Source organism: Bos indicus, chromosome 1 (assembly GCF_029378745.1).
Source record: "Bos indicus isolate NIAB-ARS_2022 breed Sahiwal x Tharparkar chromosome 1, NIAB-ARS_B.indTharparkar_mat_pri_1.0, whole genome shotgun sequence".
Taxonomy (NCBI): domain Eukaryota; kingdom Metazoa; phylum Chordata; class Mammalia; order Artiodactyla; family Bovidae; genus Bos; species Bos indicus.
Genome location: NC_091760.1, coordinates 84,763,140 through 84,787,359, shown reverse-complemented (window position 1 = coordinate 84,787,359; position 24,220 = coordinate 84,763,140). Strand labels below are relative to the sequence as shown.

General features: G+C 37.1%; 1 protein-coding gene across 7 annotated transcripts in view; it reads left to right on the top strand.

Annotated features, from left to right (window-relative positions):
• The window catches only part of ATP11B (ATPase phospholipid transporting 11B (putative)), a 121,657-nt gene that overhangs the window by 51,312 nt on the left and 46,125 nt on the right, over positions 1 to 24,220 (top strand). For all 7 annotated transcript variants that reach the window (XM_019959174.2, XM_019959165.2, XM_070791306.1 and 4 more), the window contains 10 exons: positions 6 to 156; positions 995 to 1,192; positions 3,333 to 3,575; positions 4,172 to 4,347; positions 5,563 to 5,631; positions 7,419 to 7,492; positions 10,630 to 10,733; positions 13,948 to 14,129; positions 15,598 to 15,801; positions 21,445 to 21,598. In XM_019959174.2, the coding sequence (XP_019814733.2) occupies positions 6 to 156; positions 995 to 1,192; positions 3,333 to 3,575; positions 4,172 to 4,347; positions 5,563 to 5,631; positions 7,419 to 7,492; positions 10,630 to 10,733; positions 13,948 to 14,129; positions 15,598 to 15,801; positions 21,445 to 21,598 (1,555 nt within the window). The remainder of the gene's footprint in view (positions 1 to 5; positions 157 to 994; positions 1,193 to 3,332; positions 3,576 to 4,171; positions 4,348 to 5,562; positions 5,632 to 7,418; positions 7,493 to 10,629; positions 10,734 to 13,947; positions 14,130 to 15,597; positions 15,802 to 21,444; positions 21,599 to 24,220) is intronic.

Sequence of the window (24,220 nt, the reverse complement as noted above, 5' to 3'; positions counted from 1 at the left end):
TTCAGGTCAATGAATACATTTTTGATAATTTATCTAATAATCCTTATTTCTGAAGCCATCATCAGTACTATCTTGAAATATACATGGCAAGCTGAAGAAAAATGGGATGAACCTTGGTATAACCAAAAAACAGAACATCAAAGAAATAGTAGTAAGGTATTTTATGATGTTCTTGACTCTGTTATAAAGAAAATTTTATTCTTTGGAAATTTTATATCTTTTAATGCTTTGTAGTGACTTCTGATAGGAGTTATCAGTGTCATCCCCTAAAAGTATTATTGTTGAAGGATATCAAAAGGATATTGCATGTGAAGAGTAGCCAACATGTTTGTACTGGTATGCTTTTTACATTTTAGGACATAAGCAATTATATTCCCTATGACATAATTTGAATGGTTAAAGAAGATCACAGAAATTTAGATTATCTGTATTGGCATTCCACTTCAGTACTAGATATTGAAATTTTCATTCCATTTACTGTATATTATAGATTATAACTAAAGAGTAAATTAATTAATTTTCATTTCTATCAGAGTAATTCACTGGGCTTCCCCAGTGGCTCAGTGGTTAAGAATCTCTGCCTGTGATGCAGGATACGTGGGTTCAATCCCTGGGTCAGGAAGATCCCCTGACTGACAAGAATGGCAACCCATTCTTGTCTAGAAAATTACAGGGACAGTGGAGTTTGGCGGGCTACAGTCCATGGTGTTGCAGAGTCAGACCTGACTGAGCAGCTGGGCACAGGCTTGCGCATAGGCACAGAAAGTAACAAATTAAGTAATTTGGTTTTAATCTTTTTTCCTTTCTCTTTAAGATTCTAAAGAACAATAAATGTGTTGAAAGGACAATTCAATAAATGAATTTCAATTCATGAGGCTATTCTGTTTCAGAATATAGTTAATAGTCTATTTAAATGTGAAACCGATTATTTTCTTCAGTGATGATAAAGAAATTCTCATATTTTTTCTTACCAAAAATCATTTTTTTCCCACAGATTCTGAAATTTATTTCAGACTTCCTTGCTTTTTTGGTACTCTACAATTTCATCATTCCAATTTCATTGTACGTGACAGTGGAACTGCAAAAATTTCTTGGATCATTTTTTATTGGCTGGGATCTTGATCTCTATCATGAAGAATCAGATGAGAAAGCTCAAGTCAATACTTCTGATCTGAATGAAGAACTTGGACAGGTAAAAATGATCCTTTTGTTTTTCTAATTTGTTATTTTTATCAAAACAATAAATGTACAAAAACTAATAAAACTAAATATTACAAAACTTATACTAAAAAACAGCCCCACTTTCTTTGCTCCACACCTTGTTTCTTGTTTCCCATTTTGAAATCTTAAACTGTTCTTCATTATTTAGCATTGTATTTTTATATGGTATTCTTTCTGGATTTTTAAAGTTGCGACATTATTTACTATGAAATATAAAGATATAACCCTTACACTATTCCTTCTACACACATCTCCAGATATATACCCACTTTGCCTCTCCATAGCTCCCCAATATTGTTAAATCACAATTTGGGATTTAATAAATATTCACTTACTGACATTATTAGAACTGTTTTGTTATAGTTTATTAACTCCTAGTTCTCTCTGTGTGCTGTGTAGTACTATAATTACATTTTTCCTATGTATTTTGGTTTTGTTAGACTTAATTGTTCTATTTTTCCATTCTCTTAATTTTCATTTACCACAAACAAATCTGATGAGTGTATGAACCATCTCTCACATATGCAAACACAGCAGGTAATCTAGGATTTCCTTTCTCTTTTTTATTCTGTTGCTCGCTTTCTCTTTTGAAGCCTTTCATTTTTCTGCTTCAATTTGGACTTCTTTCTGGACCAGCTTCTCAGCTGTCACCCTGGACTTCCTTTTCCATCACCCTAGAACTTCCCTTGTCTCCCATCTGTTTTAAATTTCCTGCCCTCTGCTTCCCATGTCTTCCCACCTGTTGCTTATTCTCTTATTTTGGTGGACCACATCTTCTAATAACTTCTTCGGAAAGGATGCATAAGATGGATATATTTTGAGTTTTTGCATGTCTAAAAATATCTTTATTCCCTTCTTACACTTGATTAATAATTTAGGTTGGGAATTATTTTTCCTCAATATTTTCAAAAGCAGTTCTCCATTTTTTTCCTGGCTTCCAGTGTTTCTATGAGAAATCCAATCCTATTCTGAGTCTCAGTTTTTCTATGTGATCTGTTGTTTTGTTTCTGGAAACGTTAATGTTTACAATCTTCTCTTTGTGCAATGAATCTGAAATTTTATGATGATACACCTTGGTGTCTTTTTTTACTCCCTTTGGGCAAAGAACTCCAAGTCCTCTTAATCTAGAAACATGTCCTTCACTTCGAGGAATTTTCCTTATTTCTTTAGTAACAAGTCTGTTTCTGTTTTGTGGAATTTTATTTCTGAAATTTATTAATTTGGGTGTCAGACCATTTATCCTAATTTCCTAATTCTCTTTGAATTTTCATTTCCGTGTTTTTATAATACGGTTTCTGGGAGAAGTCATGCACTTTTATCTTTCCACCTATCTTTTGGTTTATTTCTATGATAATATTTTAAATTTCTAATATTATAGTATATCAGAACAGTGTGTTTGTTTGGCTGTGCCCTGTGGTTTGCAGGATCTTAGTTCATCAGTTCTGCTGTAATGTGACATATCCATTACTAAAAATCACTGTGCTGTGTAAAATTACTTACTAAAAACCACAGGGTTTATGGGAAAATGGGATTGGGGTATAACATAAACTTTGTCAGTAATACATTTAAAATGAAAAGGGAGGAACCTAATGACAACAGTACTTGCTAAATTATTAAGAAATACAATAAATATGGTAAATACAATAAATAAGTACTACAATAAATACGGCACTTTATGAAAAAGACCTAAAGTATACTTGTAGAAGTGGCCATCAGAAGTATTGCAGCTGGTTTTTGTGTGTTATTTGAATTTATTTATTTGGCTGATGGGTCTTGGTTTTAGCATGTGGGGGCATTCAAGATAAGATCTTTCAGTTGCGGCATGTGGAATATAGTTCCCTGACCAGGAACTATTTCTGCTGTTGATTAAACAAAAACTACCAGTCCCCTCTATAGATGAACGTAACTCTAAAGATGCCACAGACTTAGAAAAGTCTATAAATTTTAAATGTTTTGTGTTACCCTGCATCATTAATTATTTGTACTCTCAACATGAGTATATCAATGTTAATAGGTAAACAACATCAGGAGACAGAGGGCAGCTTTTTTTTTTTTTTTTTGTCTAATATAAGACCCTGAACAGAAAAGTTTGTTTTCTTTTCTATCTCTAGGTGGAGTATGTGTTTACAGACAAAACTGGTACACTGACAGAAAACGAGATGCAGTTTCGGGAATGTTCAATTAATGGTACAAAATACCAAGAAATCAATGGTAGACTTGTATCTGAAGGACCAACACCAGACTCTTCAGAAGGAAACTTATCTTATCTTACTAGTTTATCCCATGTTAACAATTTATCCCATCTTGCAGCCGGTTCCTCCTTTAGAACCAGTCCTGAAAATGGAACTGAACTAGTAAGCAATTTTTAAGTTAATAAATAGGAATTTCATTTGAAATAGTAATTCTTTGTAGTTGGTGGGTTGTAGGAGAAAATGTTTTAAATGTTAGTGGGGCAAGAAATACACATTTGAAATGTTTATACTTTGGTTCAGCATTGAGAATTTATAGTCATAAGCAAACTTAAATTGTCACTTATTATGTATCTACTTTAGTTCTCTAGGTGTTTAAATGAGACTAAGTTAAGGAACGCGCTTCTGCCTTGAAGTAAATAAGACTTTGTTAAGGAACAGAGCTTAAATTTATTTAATACCTTTTCCATCTCAGTTCTGCCACAAAATAGTTTTTACCTTTACTTGCAATTTGGTTATGTCTACTGAAAAGATAGTCAGATGTTAAAGGGTCATAAGCAAACATGACGTCTTAACTCTTTGGAGTCAGAAGCAGCCAGCTAGCTATTACTTATGCAATTCAAGATTATAGCACTCTTGTTCTACATCTTTATCAAGTTACAAACTGTATTTAATGGGATTTTTTAGAATTTTGTTTCTGGTTTCCTACATGTTATTTGGTATTGGTATTTTTATTGTGAATATTAATTATGTTTCTGCAGATTAAAGAACATGATCTCTTCTTTAAAGCAGTCAGTCTCTGTCACACTGTGCAGATTAGCAGTGTTCAGACTGATAGCATTGGTGATGGTCCCTGGCAGTCCAGCTTTGCACCTGCCCAGTTGGAGTACTATGCATCTTCACCAGATGAAAAGGCTCTCGTGGAAGCTGCTGCAAGGTAGTTTAAGTATAATTTTCAAATCTTCAGAAAAATACCTTTTAAATAAAAGTGTGAAAATACAAGAAAATACTTTTAAATTCTCAGACAAAAAAGCACATAAAAATATTCTACATAAGAATGTGAAATGTCATTAATTTTGTTGTCAAGCTTGCATTAAGTCGTATTTTGAAGAGATCTCTTTAAAAGTCTACTGCATTCCGCATGTGTGCTCAGTCCTGTCTGACTTTGTGACCCTACAGACTGTAGCCTGCCAGATTCCTCTGTCTGTGGGCTTTCCCAGGAAAAAATACTGGAATAGTTTGCCATTTCCTCCTCCGAGGGATCTTCCCAACCCAGGGACCGAACCTGCATCTCCTGCATTGGCAGGCAGATTCTTTACCTGCTGAGCCATCGCGGAATACCCATACCCAAAGTTAACAACAAGCCAAAGTAATTTTGTTACATAAATTTTAACACATTTACTATAGGCTAGCAGTGTTATCAAATAATGGCACTTCTACTGGTCCTTTCATTGCTTCAGTCTTCTGATGGCAAGTTTTACTCTGACAGCAGAAGTAGTGTTGTAGTAGGTCCAGGCACCACTAGCTACTGTCTGATTGCTATGAAATATGTTGTGAGAAATACTTGTGTGTGTATTGTTTTGTACCAACTCTAATCCTTTAAGTTCTTAAAAATAATGCTATATATTCTCAAAGGAAATACTTTAATACATCTTAAACTTATATTTTAAATGTTTTTACTCAAGTCATATCGTAAAATATGAAATGTTGTTCAGTTGCCCAGTCATGTCCAACTCTTTGCAACCCCATGGACTGCAGCATGCCAGGCCTTCTGTCTCTCACCATCTCCTAGAGTTTGCCCAAGTTTATGTCCACTGACTCAGTGATGCCATCCAACCATCTCATACTCTGTTGCCCTCTTGTTCTGCCTTCAATCTTTCCCAGCATCAGGGCCTTTTCCAGTGAGTAGCTGTTTGCATCAGGCAGCCAAACTACTGGAGCTTCAGCTTCAGCATCAGTCCTTCGAATGAGTATTTAAGGTTGATTTGCTTTAGGACTGACTGGTTTGATCTCCTTGCTGTCCAAGGGACTGTTGAAGAGTCTTCTCTAGCACCAGTTTGAAAGCATCAGTTCTTTGGCACTGTGCCTGCCTTCTTTATGGTCCACCTCTCATCCTTTATATCTTATATTTCTTTCTTCTTTTATTTCCTAGATTTGGCATCGTGTTTGTTGGTAATTCTGGAGAAATTATGGAAGTTAAAACTCTTGGAAAACTGGAACGGTAATTTTTTTCTATATGTAATTTTCTATGTATTGAATACTATAGAACAGGAATCGGTAAAGTGACCCAGAAGCCAGATCTGGCCTACAGCTTGTTTTTGTATAGCCTGTAGACTAAATTGCATTTTTAAAATGTTTTCAGAAACAAAAATGCAACAGAGATCATATATGATGTTCAAAGCCTAAAGTATTTGCTATCCGGCACCTTAAAGGTTTACTAAGGCCTGCTCTAGAATGATGTCAGTATTACATTGTATCTCATCACAATAATAATATAATTGTCTGAATCTTTCATCTGTACTTTAGCTTAACGGTTCTTGAATTTACTTATGTGTTTATTTTTACATGTAAAGGTAATGAGTTTTATGTTTCTACTCACTAAACAAAAATTTCTTTATCTTTCCAATGATTTTTATCTTTCAAACATTAAGGAACTGTTGTATCATTTCCAATACTTCTACTGTTGGATAAAGTAGTCCATTCTTATCATATTCATATATCTTTTGTGGTTTTTATCAGTTCTGATCACATCTCAGCTCCAGCCCTGCTTGTCCAAACTATGCTTTTCTGAACTAAATAGTGCCCAGTCTTTGACCACTTCTATCTGGGACCCTGTCTAGCTCATTTTATCAACTTCCACACTTGACCATCAGACACCAAATTCTTCTGCAGCTCCCTAGAGAGATCTTCCCTGTCCCGTCCCGTGCCCCCCGCTGCCCCGCCCCGCAGCTGTCCTGTCCTGGGTTTAGAATCACTGCTATAATGAGCCTCTGTTACTAATGTGAGGGCTTATATTTCTCAGATGTGTTTGGTCAGAAAAAAGGGTTTAGAATCACTCACCCTTTTTAGTGAGGAAACATGAAGCTGGGCAGATATGCATTCCAATCCTTGCTCTGCCATTCATATGCTTATTTGGCTTAGGCAAATGAATATGCCTTTCTGAGTATAATAGTCTTCATCTGTAAAGTGAGATAAGACCTACATCCTTTGGTTTTCATGGGTGTTAAATGATAGAAGGTATGTAAAGTATGTGGCATTCCGTTAAGTATTAGACTGACCAAAATGGTCATTCAGGTTTTCCCATGAGATCTTTTGGCAAAACCTGAATGAACTTTTTCTCCAATCCAATACTTAATAAAAGTCTGTTCCTTCTTTTTCTATCTTGTATTGTTAATTGACTCATGATCCATCATCTTAAAAAATATAGTTGAGATTAATTTCTTGTTCTGAATTAACCATTTTATCTCTTATGGGGGTTCTTTCCAAATAGTCACTTCAGTTCAGTCGCTCAGTCATGTCCGACTCTTTGCGACCCCATGAATGGCAGCACGCCAGGCCTCCCTGTCTGTCACCATCTCCCGGAGTTCACTCACACTCACGTCCATTGAGTCAGTGATGCCATCCAGCCATCTCATCCTCTGTCGTCCCCTTCTCCTCCTGCCCCCAATCCCTCCCAGCATCAGAGTTTTTCCAATGAGTCAACTCTTCACATGAGGTGGCCAAAGTACTGGAGTTTCAGCTTTAGCATCATTCCTTCCAAAGAAATCCCAGGGCTGATCTCCTTTGAATGGACTGGTTGGATCTCCTTGCAGTCCAAGGGACTCTCAAGAGTCTTCTCCAACACCACAGTTCAAAAGCATCAATTCTTCAGCACTCAGCTTTCTTCACAGTCCAACTCTCACATCCATACATGACCACTGGAAAAACCATAGCCTTGACTAGACTAATAGTCACTTAATATTATTCAAAAAAGTAAAGATTTTGTCTTTCTTATTTTTTTTCACTTAGATACAAGCTGCTTCATATTTTGGAATTTGATCCAGATCGTAGAAGAATGAGTGTAATTGTTCAAGCACCTTCAGGTAACAAATCTAAACTTTTATGAATTTGTACTTATTTAATATTGTATTTGAAGTGGTTTGCCATTCCCTTCTCCAGTGGACCCCATGAACAGTATGAAAAGGCAAAATGATAGGATACTGAAAGAGAAACTCCCCAGGTCAGTAGGTGCCCAATATGCTACTGGAGATCAGTGGAGAAATAACTCTGGAAAGAATAAAGCGATGGAGCCAAAGCAAAAACCAATACCCAGTTGTGGATGTGACTGGTGATAGAAGCAAGGTCCAATGCTGTAAAGAGCAATATTGCATAGGAACCTGGAATGTCAGGTCCATGAATCAAGGCAAATTGGAAGTGGTCAAACAGCAGATGGCAAGAGTGAATGTCGACATTCTAGGAATCAACGAACTGAAATGGACTGGAATGGGTGAATTTAACTCAGATGACCATTATATCTACTACTGCGGACAGGAATCCCCTCAGAAGAAATGGAGTAGCCATCATGGTCAACAAAAGAGTCCAAAATGCAGTACTTGGATGCAATCTCAAAAACGACAGAATGATCTCTGTTCGTTTCCAAGGCAAACCATTCAGTATCACAGTAACCCAAGTCTATGCCCCAACCAGTAACGCTGAAGAAACTGAAGTTGAACGGTTCTATGAAGACCTACAAGACCTTTTAGAACTAACACCCAAAAAAGATGTTCTTTTCATTATAGGGGACTGGAATGCAAAAGTAGGAAGTCAAGAAACACCTGGAGTAACAGGCAAATTTGGCCTTAGAATAGGGAATGAAGCCGGGCAAAGACTAATAGAGTTTTGCTAAGAAAATGCACTGGTCATAGCAAACACCCTCTTCCAACAGCACAAGAGAAGACTCTACACATGGACATCACCAGATGGTCAACACTGAAATCAGATTGATTATATTCTTTCAAGACACAGATGGAGAAGCTCTATACAGTCAACAAAAACAAGACCAGGAGCTGACTGTGGCTCAGATCATGAACTCCTTATTACCAAATTCAGACTGAAATTGAAGAAAGTAGTGAAAACCACTAGACCATCAAATCCCTTATGATTATACAGTGGAAGTGAGAAATAGATTTAAGGGCCTAGATCTGATAGATAGAGTGCCTGATGAACTATGGAATGAGGTTCATGACATTGTACAGGAGACAGGGATCAAGACCATCCCCATGGAAAAGAAATGCAAAAAAGCAAAATGGCTGTCTGAGGAGGCCTTACAAATAGCTGTGAAAAGAAGAGAAGCGAAAAGCAAAGGAGAAAAGGAAAGATATAAGCATCTGAATGCAGAGTTCCAAAGAATAGCAAGAAGAGATAAGAAAGCCTTCCTCAGCGATCAGTGCAAAGAAATAGCGGAAAACAACAGAATGGGAAAGACTAGGGATCTCTTCAAGAAAATCAGAGATACTAAGGGAACATTTCATGCAAAGATGGGCTCCATAAAGGACAGAAATGGTATGGACCTAACAGAAGCAGAAGATATTAGGAAAAGGTGGCAAGAATACACAGAAGAACTGTCCAAAAATGATCTTCACGACCCAGATAATCACGATGGTGTGATCATTCACCTAGAGCCAGACACCCTGGAATGTGAAGTCAAGTGGGCCTTAGAAAGCATCACTACGAACAAAGCTAGTGGAGTTGATGAAATTCCAGTTGAGCTATTTCAAATCCTGAAAGATGATGCTGTGAAAGTGCTGCACTCAATATGCCAGCAAATTTGGAAGACTTGTCAGTGGCCACAGGACTGGAAAAGGTCAGTTTTCATTCCAATCCCAAAGAAAGGCAATGCCAAAGAATGCTCAAACTACCACACAATTGCACTCATCTCACACACTAGTAAAGTAATGCTCAAAATTCTCCAAGCCAGACTTCAGCAATATGTGAACCGTGAACTTCCTGATGTTCAAGCTGGTTTTAGAAAAGGCAGAGGAACCAGAGATCAAATTGCCAACATCCGCTGGATCGTGGAAAAAGCAAGAGAGTTCCAGAAAAACATCTATTTCTGCTTTATTGACTATGCCAAAGCCTTTGACTGTGTGCATCACTATAAACTGTGGAAAATTCTGAAAGAGATGGGAATACCAGACCACCTGACCTGCCTCTTGAGAAACCTGTATGCAGGTTAGGAAGCAACAGTTAGAACGGGACATGGAACAACAAACTGGTTCCAAATAGGAAAAGGAGTACGTCAAGGCTGTATATTGTCACCCTGTTTATTTAACTTATATGCTGAGTACATCAGGAGAAACGCTGGACTGGAAGAAGCACAAGCTGGAATCAAGATTGCCGGGAAAAATATCAATAACCTCACATATGCAGATGACACCACCCTTATGGCAGAAAGTGAAGAGGATCTAAAAAGCCTCTTGATGAAAGTGAAAGAGGAGAGTGAAAAAGTTAGATTAAAGCTCAACGTTCAGAAAACGAAGATCATGGCATGTGGTCCCATCACTTCATGGGAAATAGATGGGGAAACAGTGGAAGCAATGTCAGACTTTATTTTTCTGGGCTCCAAAATCACTGCAGATGGTTACTGCAGCCATGAAATTCAAAGATGCTTACTCCTTGGAAGGAAAGTTATGACCAACCTAGATAGCATATTCAAAAGCAGAGACATTACTTTGCCAACAAAGGTCCATCTAGTCAAGGCTATGGTTTTTCCAGTGGTCATGTACGGATGTGAGAGTTGGACTGTGAAGAAGGCTGAGCGCTGAAGAATTGATGCTTTTGAACTGTGGTGTTGGAGAAGACTCTTGGGAGTCCCTTGGACTGCAAGGAGATCCAACCAGTCCATTCTAAAGGAGATCAGTCCTGGGTGTTCTTGGAAGGAATGATGCTGAAGCTGAAACTCCACCTCATGCGAAGAGTTGACTCATTGGAAAAGACTCTGATGCTGGGAGGGATTAGGGGCAGGAGGAGAAGGGGATGCCAGAGGATGAGATGGCTGGATGGCATCACTGAATCGATGGACGTGAGTCTGAGTGAACTCCGGGAGTAGGTAATGGACAGGGAGGCCTGGCGTGCTGCAATTTATGGGATCGCAAGAGTCGGACATGACTGAGCGACTGAACTGAACTGAACTGAATATTGTATCTAATACAATTTTTTAAATGTTCATTTTTCTTTTTAGGTGAGAAGCTTTTATTTGTTAAAGGCGCTGAATCATCAATTCTCCCTGAATGTATAGGTGGAGAAATAGAAAAAACCAAAATTCATGTAGATGAATTTGCTTTGGTAAGTGGAAATTTCTCTGATTTAAAAACCATTAAAAATATATATGAAAGATATTTGCATTAGTATTTTATCAAAAATTACAGTAATTCTGTAGTTCTGTTACATTATGTGTTGGTTCCTCATTCTTTGGTTAAATACTGACCTTTTAACCTGCAAACATATATCTTCTGTTTGAACCTATTACAGCCAGAGTACTTATGGCTTTAAGGACCCCTCAAATTGCTGCATTATAAAAGGAGGGATTTTCCTAGTGGTCCAGTTATTAAGACTCTTGCTTCCACTGCAGGGGGCACAGATTTTTATTCCTGGTCAGGGAATTAAGATTCCCACACAGCACAGCCAAAAAAACGGAGGGGGTTATACAAAAAAATCTCAAGAATGTGTAGAACTGGAACCCTCATACATGCTATGGAAATATAAATGATATGGCCAACTTTAGAAATAGTTTTACAGTTACTCGTGCAACACAGAATAATATAGAGTTACTATATGAGTCAAGGTATACATCCATAGAATTGAAAATATACATCTAACAAAAACTTGGACACAAATGTTTGTAGCAGCTTTATTCCTAATAGCTAAAAACATGGAAAAACCCAAATGTCTGTCAACTGATGAATGGATTAAACAGTGTCCTATCTGTATAATGGAGTGTTAATTGGCCATTAAAAGAAATGATGTTCCTTTGTTAAGTGAAAGAAGCTAGTCACAAAAGGCCACATATTCTGTTTATATGAAAATCCAGAATAAGCCAATTCATAGAGCCAGAAATCAGATTAGTAGTTGCCGGGAGCTGGAGTAAGGGGGAAAAGGGAAGCGTCTGCTAATGAGTATGGAATTCCTTTTGAAGGTGATGAAAATGTTCTGGAATCAGATAGTCATGATTGCATGACTTCATGAGTACACTAAGGACCAGCTAATTGTACTCTTTAAAGTGAATTATGGTATGTGACTTATGTCCCTCTTAATAAAAGAATGTAGGAGAATCTTACAAAAATAAAGTGCTACAGTTCATGTGAAGAGGAAACTTATTAAGCAGTTCTATCTCAGTCTTAGAGCTTCATGATCTCTCATTTCTGCATTTCTGTAAATGTTTGCTCCATACTTATCTCTATACATCTGCCTCTTTACAGTTTCTTCTCTCCCATTACTTATTTTCTAATTGTTTATGGTCTAGTTCATCTACCACACTGTAACATCTGTAAGAACAAAGATATTCTACTTTTCTGTCATTTTAATATCTAGAACAATGCTTTCACTAAGCTGGGACTCAACAAATACTTGTTGCGGAATGAATTAATTTCATTTGTTTATAACTCTGATAGTCTCTTGACTTATTTAAGAGAAACAGGTGTTTATAAATATAGGTCATATGTAAATCAAGGAAAGCCAATATTTAGAAATCTACTAAGTAGTGACCTGCCTCTTGAGAAATCTGTATGCAGGTCGGGAAGCAACAGTTAGAACTGGACATGGAACAACAGACTGGTTCCAAATAGGAAAAGGAGTACGTCAAGGCTGTATATTGTCACCCTGCTTGTTTAACTTATATGCAGAGTACATCATGAGAAACACTGGACTGGAAGAAGCACAAGCTGCAATCAAGATTGCCGGGAGAAATATCAATAACCTCACATATGCAGATGACACCACCCTTATGGCAGAAAGGAAAGAGGAACTCAAAAGCCTCTTGATGAAAGTGAAAGTGGAGAGTGAAAAAGTTGCCTTAAAGCTCAACATTCAGAAAACGAAGATCATGGCATGTGGTCCCATCACTTCATGGGAAATAGATGGAGAAACAGTGTCAGACTTTATATTTTTGGGCTTCAAAATCACTGCAGATGGTTACTGCAGCCATGAAATTCAAAGATGCTTACTCCTTGGAAGGAAAGTTATGTCCAACCTAGATAGCATATTCAAAAGCAGAGACATTACTTTGCCAACAAAGGTCCGTCTAGTCAAGGCTATGGTTTTTCCAGTAGTCATGTACGGATGTGAGAGTTGGACTGTGAAGAAGGCTGAGCGCCGAAGACTTGATACTTTTGAACTGTGGTGTTGGAGAAGACTCTTGGGAGTCCCTTGGACTGCAGGGAGATCCAACCAGTCCATTCTAAAGGAGATCAGCCCTGGGATGTCTTTGGAAGGAATGATGCTAAAGCTGAAACTTCACTACTTTGGCCACCTCGTGCGAAGAGTTGACTCACTGGAAAAGACTCTGATGCTGGGAGGGATTGGGGTCAGGAGGAGAAGGGGACGACAGAGGATGAGATGGCTGGATGGCATCACTGACTCGATGGATGTGAGTCTGAGTGAATTCCGGAGTTGGTGATGGACAGGGAGGCCTGGCGTGCTGCGATTCATGGGGTCGCAAAAAGTCGGACACGACTGAACAACTGAACTGAACTGAAGTAGTGTCATATAGTATTTTAAAACCTTTCCTTTCTGAGTCCTTTTATTAGAATCTTTATTTTGGGTTTTTGTGAGGAAAATGTAAGAAAAAGAACTTTTATAAGCTTTCAGAGTTAGATACCAACTTTCAGATATTAATACCATAAGAAAAATTGATCCTTGGTACAATCAGATAATCAAACATGTATTCCTAAGTTTTGTATAATTCCAAATCACCAGTGAAGATACAATGATACAATTAAAAATCATTCATTCTGTGACTCTAGAAAAGTATTGGTTGGTTGATAATGACCACCTTACAGTCTTCTTTATTTGAATTGTGAATTTGTCATACCATGAAGCCTCAGGAAATTATAGTCCCCTTTGCTTAAAAAAATTTTTTTAAGTAGATAAAAGTAAATTTTTAGTGGTTAAAACAAGAGAGTAGAACCTAGTGCTGCCTCTTTTGATTGGCCTGAAGGTACCTTTGTAGAACTTTTTACTTTCCTGGTAAAAAACGGTTCTAAAATTACAGATAGATCATGTTTATGAGCATGTCTAGGCTCTGTAATGTTGTACAATTCAGTGACCTTAATTATTATGAGCAACTTTTTAAGAACCCATCAGAAATTGAAAGAGCTATGATAATATGTATCCCACAATTCAGATGACTGTGGTTTTGTAACAGTTTCCTGTCACTAGATGATGATAATTTTTAAATTTGATAGTTAATTTTTGGTAATGGTATCCTCAGTTTATTTCAATAACTTTTTGATTCCCCATTAGTTATTTTCGTTCAATTTTGTCTTTAATTTTTCTCTTTTAGAAAGGGCTAAGAACTCTTTGTATGGCCTATAGGCAATTTACATCTAAAGAGTATGAGGAAATAAATAGACGTTTATTTGAAGCCAGGACTGCCTTGCAGCAACGGGAAGAGAAATTGGCAGGTGTCTTCCAGTTCATAGAGAAAGACCTGATATTACTGGGAGCTACAGCAGTAGAAGACAAGTAAGTATCAGATAAATAGTCAATGAAATTTTTCTCATAAGAATTTTTCTAACCAAATATTTGTAATACATGACAAACTCCACTTTTAACATTTTATAGTGACTTAATGTATTTAAAATAAAAAGTTAAAGCTTTAATTTTTCCCAGTCCATACATATAATTTTTGTCCTAGTCAGCTATCTGAAATACTTGATAGAATCCAGCCATGTATAGTTTTGAGTTTTTAGACAACTACTCCGTGTGCCATTCAAAGATTTTAAGCTCTTGCTTAATTCTCCAGCCTCACCTCCTGCCATTGCCACCTTCTGCTTTACATTTCAGCAGTACCAAACTGTCTTGTTTTCTGAACAACAGTGAAGACTGTTTTAACTAAAACTGTTCTATTTTTGCCTTTTACACTTTGTAAAGCTGTGCCTTCTGCCTGGATCATTTTTCTCTTATCCATCTATGAATACCCATTCATAAATTATAGTTCATATATTACCCGCACTCTAGGAAGATCTTTCCTGAGTCCTAATACTATTAAAAATTCTCTTCTTTGGGAAGCCTTCATGTTTTGTAGGTAGTTTCTGCTGTTGTCCTTGTGACAGTATATTACAGTTACTTATTTGAAGACTTTCTTCTCTGTTAGCCTGTGAATTCCATGCCATCTGTTTATTCATTGCCTTTGTTCCCTAGCTTCTCTCTCCATGTATGTTTCACTTTCTTGAATTATTGAATTCTACAAATTAAGTATATTGTTAGGTTTTTTTCTACGACCTAGATCTAAGGTGTTTGCATTTTTTTTAAGATCTAGTGTTTCATTTACTTTTCAGTGGTCCTTGTGAGATTTCTGAGATTCTCTGAGGTTATGTAGAACTTTATTGTCTGCAGTCTGATTTTTGAACTACTGATTTAAGAGATTTTCTTATCAAAAAGAAAATCTCCTAATTTGAAATTTAAGACTTTTAAGAAATAAGTTTGTGAAGACTGTATAGTTAGTTGGTTTTATAAAAATCAACTTCAAAGTACAGTCTTAAAATACAAAGTTGTAGGTTTTATATTTAAGCTTACATAGTGCTCCAGCATATTAATACCCGGTGAGCTTCAAAAAACCAAATACGTTTACAGTAGTAGTATCTGTCACCAAAATGAAGAGGAAGGAAACTTAACAATTGTAAGAATGCATACATGTTCTCATCAAGGCAGTATTGACCCAGGTGATTCGTATCTGTCACCTCAAATGCCCCACAACTCAGGAATGCCCGTTGTGACACATGTGTCAGCATAGAGTTGTAGATTTTGTATTAGCCAGGTGATCACTGATCTGGGTTATTCTTGTTTTTTCCCTAGTGGGAAAAAAAGTCGGTTGTTTTACTATACTGTAGCATTCCTAGGTTAAGGAGTTCAGAATTACCCTACTTGTACTATGTGGTTTACACTTAAAATTTGGTCAAAAAAGTATTCTCTGTGTTTCTTTTGTTTTCAGACTACAAGATAAAGTTCGAGAAACTATTGAAGCATTGAGAATGGCTGGTATCAAAGTATGGGTACTTACTGGAGATAAACATGAAACAGCTGTTAGTGTGAGTTTGTCATGTGGACATTTTCACAGAACCATGAACATCCTTGAACTTTTAAACCAGAAATCAGACAGTGAATGTGCTGAAAAATTGGGGCAGCTTGCCAGAAGGTAAGAATATAGTTACCTGCATCATGGAGTTCAGGGGTCAGGAAGCTATTGCCCGATGGACCCAAATATGGCCCACTGCCCTTTTTTACAGCCCATGTGCTCAAAATAACTTTCACATTTTTTTTCCTTATTGTTAATTCTTTATTGCATGCCTGTGTGCTCAGTTGTGTCCAACTCTTTGCAGCCCCCTGGACTGTAGCCCGCCAGGCTCCTCTGTCCTTGGGATTTCCCAGGCAAGAATACTGGAGTGGGTTGCCATTTCCTCCTCCAGGGGATCTTCCTGATCCAAGGATGGAACCTGGGTCTCCTGTGTCTCCTGCATTGGCAGGTGGATTCTTTTCCTTTATTGGGGTGGTGCAATCTCAGAACATGATGACTGAAGGTAAATGGGTAGTCACATTTTTTAATGGATGAAAAAGAAGTCAAAGAAGAGTAATATTTCATAGTGTGAAAATTACATGAAATTAAAAATTTAATGTACTTAAATTTTATTGGAACAGAGCCACATTGGTTCATTTACACATCAGCAAAGGCTTTTGTGCTCCAACAGCACAATTGAGTAATTGGGACAGAGCACTTTTATCATTTCTCATTGCTGTTTGATACACTGCAAATCACAGTGACACAGTTATAGCTCATTGTTTTCTGTGCCACACTGCTGTATGGCAGTTTGGTATATTTTTATTGTCAGTATTTAACTGTCATGTCCAACATAAAAAGAAAAATGGACTTTTAATATCATACTCTTAAAGCACAGTAGAGTGTTGATTATTTTATTATCAAGTTAGATGGCAACGCATTATGTTTATTATTCAGTGACGATATGGTTTAATATACTGCCTGTTTCAGATATAATCAGATATGAACTAAAAATCTCATTACCGATGGTTCTTTTGTAATGTAAAATCTCATTACAGATCAGCATTAACAGATGGACATGTGCCAGCTGACTTTGATAGAGGACATGAACTTTGAACCCCAATTAAAATGTTCTTCCCCTAACAAGAAAAAGATTTCTGTTCTATTATTTTTAAAATTATATTTAATGATTATTATTAGATTTTTTTACTTAAAATTTTTATCAAAATTTGTTTCTTCTTTGGTAATGTAAGAACCTATATGATATCTTCAATTTAGTCTCATGGCCTGCAAAGCTTAAAATTGAAATATTTACTTCTGGTGCTGTATAGAAAACATTTACCAACCAGTGATACAGTTCACATGACCAGACTGGGAAATGCACATGCATTTTACTGTTCAAAGATACTTTCATGAGTATATATGCTCTTAATTTGTTCTGTTTTTCTCTATATCTGCTTCTTTAGGTAGAACTTTTTTTAGGAGCCCTCATTTAACACAATTTCTTTAAATTTTATTTATTTATGGCCATGCTGCATGTCTTTATTTCTGTGCAGGCTTTTCTCTAGCAGTGAGCAGGCTTCTCAATGCAGTGGCTTCTTTGCTTCAGAGCATGGGCTCAAGGGCATGTGAGCTTCAGTAGTTGTGGCTCCTGGACTTCAGAGCACAGGCTCAGTAGTTGTGGTGCACAGGCTTAGTTGAGCTGCAGCCTGTGGAATCTTCCCAGATCATTGATCAACCTCTCCCCCCCCCCCCCCCCCCCGCCCCCACCGTGTCTCCTCCATTGGCAGGCAGATTCTTCACCACTAAGCCACCAGGGGATCCCCAGTTTGTTTGTTTTTTTTTTCTTTTTACCTTAAATAGGAGTGCTTCAGTGTAAGCATGAGGGTTACTTGTATGTAGGTATCTGAGATGTCCTACTGGTATTTGTCTTTGCAGTCTTGTGATATTAATGCAGAAAAACAAATATGAAAAGATGATGGCCACAGTTGTCACTGTACATTCAGTGCTTTATTTATGTTTGTTATGCAGGGATTGATGTGATACTAAATTTTGGATTTTATCAGAGAAAAGCTTATTTAAGGAATGTTTTATTTTTTTAATATAAATTTATTTATTTTAATTGGAGGTTAATTACTTTACAATATTGTTTTGGTTTTGCCATACATCAACATGAATCCACCATAGGTATATACGTGTTCCCCATCCTGAACCCCCCTCCCTCCTCCCTCCCCGTACCATCCCTCTGGGTCATCCCAGTGCACCAGCCCCAAGCATACAGTATCATGCATAGAACCTGGACTGGCAATTCGTTTTAAAGAGACAGTACAACTTTCAGAAAGGTCTTTGCTTGAGCTCAAAAAGGTGGTTGATTTAGGTTAATGACACTGGTTTTGAAGCAATGCCAACACTATTGTGGCTACTTAAACATTTAAGGGCATAATGTTCAAAACTCCCTAAAATATACAAACTAATTGTTCAGAATCATTTGCTTCTTAAATATTACTCCTGATTATAAAAGTAATAAATACTCATTTTAAAAGCACTGAAAATAAGATATGATGATTAGTAATATAATACAGCCATCTGAAGATAATTGTTATTTGTATTTTCAAATATTTTTAAGTCTTCTATATATGTGCTGGTGAGTCTGTTAAGATCATGGGTATTGTTCATTTCCCTTTTTGTACAAAAGTGTATTATATTTTGTATTATAAAGTGAATATTATACCTTAAAATTAATTTTAGGCTTGGTACGTGAAATGTATGTTTCAGAGATACCATTTTAGTGGAATATATTTTCTTCCTTTTCTTTTTTTCTTTTGCTGAGTCTCAAAGCTTGTGGGATATTAGTTCCCCAACCAGAGATTGAACCCAGATCTCTGCAGTGAGAGCACAGAGTCCTAACCACTGGACCACCAGGGAATTCCTGAAATATGTTTTCTGAGTTAACCATATAAGTCAATAGGATTTTGATTTACAGACTTTCAGGAAGTATCTGTTCTAAAAATCTTAGATATAGCAAAAGAATTCCATACCTTTGAAAGCTTTAGTGTATGTATCTAATCCTTCAAAAACACATTGATTGTCTCCTATGTAGGCATTTGGGACAGTCATATAAGGTGTGTTGTTTATTCCCAGAATACTTAAAATGTGTCAGAAAAAAAGAAGTAAATATATTGTCACAACCATCACAACTGAATTGTAACAAAGGCAAGAACAGAGAACTGTCTGTGGACCAAAGAGGGAAACTTAGCCCAAGTTTATCCTTGAAACAGCTCTGTACATTAGAACTCTGTACATTGGAACTCATGACTGTGTTGTCTCCTGTTTTGAGATGTAAACTTGTCAGAAAATAACACCAAGAAGCAAAGTGGCCCATGTATGCAAATTCCCAGAGCTGAGAGGCTCATTCAGGCAATTGATACTATCAATTGTAGCTAACTATGGCCAGGGAATGGAATAGATGGGAGAGGATGTGGGAAATATTGAAACATGAGGCTACAGAAGTAAGCAGATGCTACCTTACTGTGTGCCAGAACTATGAGGTGCTTTTCCATATTGCATAAATGTTACACCATGGATTGTGTATGCTGATTTATGAACCCTGTCCAGAGAAAAACCTAACTTAGTGTGCCTTGGGAATGTTCCCAAGGAAAACTGATCTGATCTGTCCTACTCTTGGCTACTTCTGCTTCTGAGACCATGTGCTCAGGCAGTGCTTACACTGAATGTCTGTAGATAGCAGGGGTTGCCAAGTAAGTTCAGCCAACAGAGAGGAAAAATAGTCATTTTAGATGCTGATTTCAGGTATTGGAGAATTGATAAAGGAAGTATACATTTTTTTAAGTTTATATTGTAAAATGTTCATTGCTTTCCACTTACTATACAGTGCAACACTAGTTACTAGGCATATTATGAAGACATCATTTTAACTTACAGAAAAAATTTAAGTATTAGGAGACTGAAAATCATCAGTATGTTTAGTTTTCATAACTTGTCGCTCATTTAATAGTCTTCTTGCTTATCATTTAAAAATTGAGGGAATAGCTGCTATGGAAAATGGTATGGAAAAAATTTTATATAGAACTACCATGTAATACAGCAGTTCCACTCCTGAGTATTTATACAAAGGAAATGAAGTCACTGTCTCAGAGAGATCCACACTTGTGTTCACTGCAACATTATTCACCATAGCCAAGAATGGCAACAACCTAAATATCCATTAATGTGTGTATGGACAGTGAAAATGTGATGTTCCTTCCACACATGAAGGAATATTATTCACCCATAAAAAAGAAGGAAATCTTGCTTTTTGTGATAACATGGATGAATCTTGACAACATTATGCTGAGTAAAATAAGTCAGACAGAGAGAAACACATACTTATATGTGAAATCTAAAAAAAACAGTGATAGAATGGTGATTGCCAGGAGCTGGGCTGTGGGGGAGATGGGGAGGTGATAATCTGAGGTACAAACTTCCAGCTTATATATAAGATGAATAAGTTCTGGGGATCTAATGTACAGTATGGTGGCTGTAATTAACAGTACTATATTATATATTTGAAAATTGTAAAGAGAGTAGCTCTCAAATCTTATCACTACAGACCAAAAAAAAGTTTTTACATGAAAAGATGGAGGTATTAACCCTATTGTAGTAATCATTTTTGCAGTATATATGTGTATCAGATCATGTTGTATACCTTAAACTTACATATATGTCAATAATATCTCAATAAAACTGAGAAAAAAAAATAAAATGAAAATGTATGGATGTTTCTCAGTAGCAGTCCTGCTATACTATGAACCCAGTAGTGAACTGTAGTATTTTCCTTTTGCTGAATTGAACACAGTGCTACTCTGAGTGCTGGCCTTCAACTGCATAAGCTTGCTCCAGAATGTAAATCTATACACTGCTTCTTTCACTGAGAAGTTCTTATTACCAAAGGCGGAGTGGGGTGAAGCAGCTGAACAAAATAGTGTGCTCAATAATATACTTTATTTACATACTGATGCAATAACATACTGATTATGATAACATACTTGTTTTCTCTTTCTTGTCACAAATAGTCCTCTCAACTGCCAATAATTAGACCATGTTTTGAAATAGTCCTCAGTATCATGTATGCCCACAAGAGAGGTGTTATCCATGTTCCACCATTGTAATACCTGGCATTACACTCCATTGTAGGGTTAAATATCAAGAGACAATTGATGGTTTCTTCATTCCTTGCCTTGCTACTTAAATATACAGTGAATCTAGCTTGTAAATTTTCCTGAACATTCTTGATTTCATTAAATTTTTTAAAATTAGAACTTGCTAAATATATAACTAGTTATATTTTTATTTTTCTAAGATTTTTTATACAGTTTGAGAGAATATCCTCAGATTATGTGTCACAATTCACATTTTAAAAAATATAGTTTCTGTGTGTGTATCAGATCGGATCAGTCGCTCAGTCGTGTCTGACTCTTTGCGACCCCATGAATCGCAGCACGCCAGGCCTCCCTGTCCATCACCAACTCCCGGAGTTCATATATATCAATTCATTGTAAAATTGAATATCATCTATTTTACTCTTCATATCAATCACTCTCAATTCTACTTAATCTTAACTGTCAAATGGTAGAACTCTATTCCCTGACATGTCAGTTTTGTACCGGTGAAGTCTATGGGTGAATTATCCAATTTTCAGTAAGAATATTTTGTTTACTAAATAAATGTAAATACTATGGCTTTATACATGTCTTACAGAGGATATCATCATTTTCTTTTTTTTAGGATTAGAGAGGATCATGTCATTCAGCATGGTCTGGTGGTAGACGGGACCAGTTTGTCTCTTGCACTCAGGGAGCATGAAAAGCTATTTATGGACGTTTGTAGACATTGTTCAGCTGTAATGTGCTGTCGTATGGCACCGCTACAGAAAGCAAAGGTACGTTTATTTCATAACAAGTCCCATTGAGATATTTTGATTTAAAAGTATTCTTTAACATTAATGCCTCACATAGTTCCATTTGGTGATATACGGTATATGAATCTTAACCAGGAGTCAGTTACTTCTCGTAATATGAATTTTAACCATATACATTAGGCCTTTGGAAATTTCACAGTAAATATTGAAGTTTCAGTTATTCATAATAACATAGAAATAGATCATTGTAACCTAGAAATGACCATGTGATAGAGAGCAGTTTGTGATATTCCTGAGACACAAATTTGAACTACAATAACACAAATTTGAGTTCGTTACTTAACTGGTGAAGGAGCCTATAAGACTTCAGTTCATCTGCACCTCTAGGTCATTCTGTTGATCTTTGCTTATTCTTGCATTCTCATGAATTGATAATTCTCTTTGTTAAAAATGAATGTTAAGTGCTAAGTAGAACTTTAATAAGGAGTTAAAAAGCCAATTAATTGTGATATGAAGCTGTAGTTCAGTTCAGTTCAGTCGCTCAGTTGTGTCCGACTCTTTGCGACCCCATGAATTGCAGCACACCAGGCCTCCCTGTCCATCACCAACCCCTGGAGTTCACCCAAACTCATGTGCATCAAGTTGGTGATGCCATCCAGCCATCTCATCCTCTGTCATCCCCTTCTCCTCCTGCCCTCAATCCCTCTCATAATCAGAGTCTTTTCCAATGAGTCAACTCTTCGCATGAAGTGGCCAAAGGATTGGAGTTTCAGCCTCAGCATCAGTCCTTCCAATGAACACCCAGGACTGGTCTCCTTTGGGATGGACTGGTTAGATCTCCTTGCAGTCCAAGGGACTCTCAAGAGTCTTCTCCAGCACCACAGTTCAAAATCATCAGTTCTTCAGTGCTCAGCTTTCTTCACAGTCCAACTCTCATATTCATACATGACCACTGGAAAAACCATAGCCTTGACTAGATGGACCTTTGTTGGCAAAGTAATATCTCTGCTTTTGAATATGCTATCTAGATTGGTCATAACTTTCCTTCCAAGGAGTAAGCGTCTTTTAATTTCATGGCTGCAGTCATCATCTGCAGTGACTTTGGAGCCCCAAAAAAACAAAGTCAGACACTGTTTCCACTGTTTCCCCGTCTATTTGCCATGAAATGATGGGACCAGATGCTATGATCTTAGTTTTCTGAATGTTGAGCTTTAAGCCAACTTTTTACTCTCCTCTTTCACTTTTATCAAGAGGCTTTTTAGTTCCTCTTCACTTTCTGCCATAAGGGTGGTGTCATCTGCATATCTGAGGCTATTGATATTTCTCCCAGCAATCTTGATTCCAGCTTGTGCTTCTTCCAGCCCAGCGTTTCTCATGATGTACTCTGCATATAAATTAAATAAGCAGGGTGACAATACACAGCCTTGACGTACTCCTTTTCCTATTTGGAACCAGTCTGTTGTTCCATGTCCAGTTCTAACTGTTGCTTCCTGACTTGCATATAGGTTTCTCAAGAGGCAGGTCAGGTGGTCTGGTAAAACTGTGAATTTTCCACAGTTTATAGTGATGCACACAGTCAAAGGCTTTGGCATAGTCAATAAAGCAGAAATAGATGTTTCTCTGGAACTCTTGCTTTTTCGGTGATCCAGCAGATGTTGGCAATTTGATCTCTGGTTCCTCTGCCTTTTCTAAAACCAGCTTGAACATCTGGAAGTTCACGGTTCACATATTGCTGAAGCCTGGCTTGGAGAATTTTGAGCATCACTTTACTAGCGTGTGAGATGAGTGCAATTGTGTGGTAGTTTGAGCATTCTTTGGCATTGCCTTTCTTTGGGATTGGAATGAAAACACCTTTTCCAGTCCTGTGGCCACTGCTGAGTTTTCCAAATTTGCTGGCATATTGAGTGCAGCACTTTCACAGCATCATCTTTCAGGATTTGAAATAGCTCAACTGGAATTTCATCACCTCCACTAGCTTTGTTCGTAGTGATGCTTTCTAAGGCACACTTGACTTCACATTCCAGGATGTCTGGCTCTAGGTGAATAATCACACCATCGTGATTATCTGGGTCGTAAAGATCTTTTTAGTACAGTTCTTCAGTGTATTCTTGCCACCTCTTCTTAATATCTTTTGCTTCTGTTAGGTCCATACCATTTCTGTCCTTTATGGAGCCCATCTTTGCATGAAATGTTCCCTTGGTATCGCTAACTTTCTTGAAGAGAGCTCTAGTTTTTCCCATTCTGTTGTTTTCCTCTATTTCTTTGCATTGATTGCTGAGGAAGGCTTTCTTATCTCCTTGCTATTCTTTGGAACTCTGCATTCAGATGCTTATATCTTTCCTTTTCTCCTTTGCTTTTCACTTCTGTTCTTTTCACAGCTATTTGTAAGGCCTCCTCAGACAGCCATTTTCCTGTTTTGCATTTCTTTTCCATGGAGATGGTCGTGATCCCTTTCTCCTGTACAATGTCACGAACCTCCGTCCATAGTTCATCAGACACTCTGTCTATCAGATCTAGTCCCTTAAATCTACTTCTCACTTCCACTGTATAATCATAAGGGATTTGATTTAGGTCATACCTGAATGGTCTAGTGGTTTTCACTACTTTCTTCAATTTAAGTCTGACTTTGCCAATAAGGAGTGC